General features: G+C 44.6%; 1 protein-coding gene across 1 annotated transcript in view; it reads right to left on the bottom strand.

Moving 5' to 3' along the window:
• Positions 1-2,689, bottom strand: part of EXPH5 (exophilin 5) — a 32,319-nt gene that overhangs the window by 17,067 nt on the left and 12,563 nt on the right. Inside the window, exon 3 of the mRNA XM_011984744.1 lies at positions 2,073-2,121. Coding sequence (XP_011840134.1) covers positions 2,073-2,121 — 49 coding nt within the window. The remainder of the gene's footprint in view (positions 1-2,072; positions 2,122-2,689) is intronic.

Here is a 2,689-nt window from a genome sequence, read left to right as displayed (position 1 = left end):
TAGAGACAGGGTCTCACTATGTTGCCCAAGCTGATCTCAAACTCCTGGCTTCAAGCAATCCTCCCACCCTGGCCTCCCAAAGTGTTGGGATTATAGGCATGAGCCACTCTTCCCAGCCTCTCTCTTCCTTTTCATAATAGCTATTCATGAGGAGCAACAATCACTGGGTTCCATTTCACTTATTCGCCTAGCTCTTGCCTTTTAGATTGACATGCTCCAAGCAGTGAAATGGTTACGTGCAAGTGGGAATCAGGACTGTCAAAGTAAGGTGTCTATTAATCCCTAGACTGGATTTTCAAATCACCAAAACTTCAAATTAGCTCCACTTCTTCCAGGCATTTGCGTTTCTTTTTACATGCCTTTTCTGCTTCAGACCCCATGGCTCTCAAACGGCAGAGGATGGTCAATCTGAATATTTGCCCTGGGAGACCCGAGAGTACAGAAGCATCCTGTACAGAAGCATCCTGTACAGAAGCATCCTGGAGCAGGGCTCTGTCCTCTCAGAGGGCAGAGCTGGATGGGGGGATCACGCCACTTCAGTCCACTGCTCAGTTAAAGCAGAGTCTCTGCAGGTGGGGAGCAACTGGGGTCCATGTGCAAATAGGGCATCAGAGCTGAGGAGCTGCTGGCATTACTGACTTCCCGCTGTGGAGTTCCAGAAACCCAGGCTTTCTAATCCTGAGTCTATTACCAGGGTGACCTGGAGTGTGATCTTTAACTCTTTAAACCTCAATTTCCTCATCTTTAAATGGAGGAGAATAATAGTACTTGTTTTATAGAGTTTCTCTGGGGATTAAGTGAAATGATCTATGTCAAGTGCCTGGAGGACAGCAAGTTCTTCATAAGAGTGCAGCAATTTTTAATGCTGGTGTCATGGTTAGGGCTGAGGCATATGCAGGAGAAAAATAGGGATCAGTGTTATCCAGAAAGAAGTAGTATAAAGAACCTCTGTTTCCAGACGGGCACGGTGACTCACGTCTGTAATCCTAGCACTTTGGGAGGTTGAGGCAGGAGGATCACTTGAGGCCAGGAGTTCAAGACCAGCCTGGCCAATATGGTGAAACGCTGTCTCTACTAAAAATATAGCTGGGCATGGTGGTGTGGCCCTGCAATCCCAGCTAACTGGGAGGCTGAGGCAGGGGAATTGCTTGAACCCTGGAGGTAGAGGTCACAGTGAGCCAAGATCATACCACTGCACTCCAGTCTGGGTGACAGAGTAAGAAACTGTCTCAAAAAAAAACAAAAACAAAAACAAAAACCTCTGTTTAATGCACTCCTCCTCACCAGAATTTTACCTCATGCTTTTTGCAAAGAGAGAGGGAGACAGAGAGAGAGCAGAAAGAGAGACAGAGAGAAAGAAAAAGGGAGGTCCCGGTACTAAGGCTTTGATCCACTGATAAATATATTTGCTTTCCTCCTGCACACTTTCAAAACCTTCCTAAAGGTGCCTTCCAAAACTCTCCATTTCTTTTAGCTCCAAACCATACAAGTTACACAGGAAGACACAGGCATGTGTAGACCAAAAGTTATGACCATGAAAAAGCAGAAACAGAACTCTTAAGCTTCTTTATCTTGTCAGCATCTGAACATGGTGACAAATTTAAATTTTAGCCTCTGAGGAAGCGTCTCACTGGGTCAACCCTCATGTGAACTTGTTCCTGCATCTCACCTATGAGTGGCTTCCTCTTTGAGTACAAATGATAACCACACTCAGAAAGGGTCTGGTCCAGACCCATCCTGGGTGGCAAACGTGGCTGTGGCTCCTCCTCTGGCCGCCTCCTCTGCCCAACCCCTCAGGGCTGTACAGGAGCAACACGTGGAAAAATATCAGAGATGCCACTGATGGCATGAGTGGAAACATGATGGCCTCACTCCTTCCTGGCGAATTCCAGTACCAAAGTCAACTGGAAGCCAAATATAATTCGGAAAATTTGAACTCTTGAGGAGAAATCCAAGCTTCTAAAATAAATTTAAAACTGAGCCGAGGGGAATACTACTTAAATAGGTAGCCACCCTGGGATGACATAAATTCTGAATTTCTTAGGGTAACCTGTAGTTATCTGGTTACTTACCACAGCAGCTCCCCTCACAGGCACGGGAGGTCCTGCGTGGCCGTCGCATCTGTGGAAATAATTTGAAATGATTTCTTTGAAGAAGAGCCTAACTTTTACCATGAGGAAAAATCAACAGCACATTTGCCATTAGATTTTGATATCTTGAGAAGATCTATTTCTAATTCACCATAGAAAGACGTTTCTTCGTTAGTGCATTATTGAAGAAAAATAGAAACCGTTTTCTATGATTGCATAGAATCAATGCTTTACATCTTTGTCCCTCAGGTAGCCTAGAAAAAATTACGTATTAGTGGATTTGCATTTGAGCACAACATAACACATAAAATATAATAGCTATGTTTGTTGCACTGTTTATTCTGTATCAGGCTCGATCTTTGTGCATGTTAATTCATTTAGATACTTCACTCTCCTGAGATGGACATTATGGCTACTCCCATTTTACAGATGAGAAGATGGAGGTACAGAGAAGTCAGAATACACAGTTAGTTGCTGAGCTAGGAGTTGGGCAAAGGCTGTCTGGATCCAGAGCCCTCTTTCTTTCCTTTTCTTTTTTGAGACGTAGTTTTGCTCTTTGTCGCCCAGGCTGGAGTGCAGTGGCACAATCTCGGCTCACT

Source organism: Mandrillus leucophaeus, unplaced genomic scaffold, assembly GCF_000951045.1.
Source record: "Mandrillus leucophaeus isolate KB7577 unplaced genomic scaffold, Mleu.le_1.0 Scaffold273, whole genome shotgun sequence".
In the NCBI taxonomy this organism is placed as follows: Eukaryota; Metazoa; Chordata; class Mammalia; order Primates; family Cercopithecidae; genus Mandrillus; species Mandrillus leucophaeus.
The sequence above is the reverse complement of the archived record's forward strand: the minus strand, read 5'-3'. Positions and strand labels throughout refer to the sequence as shown.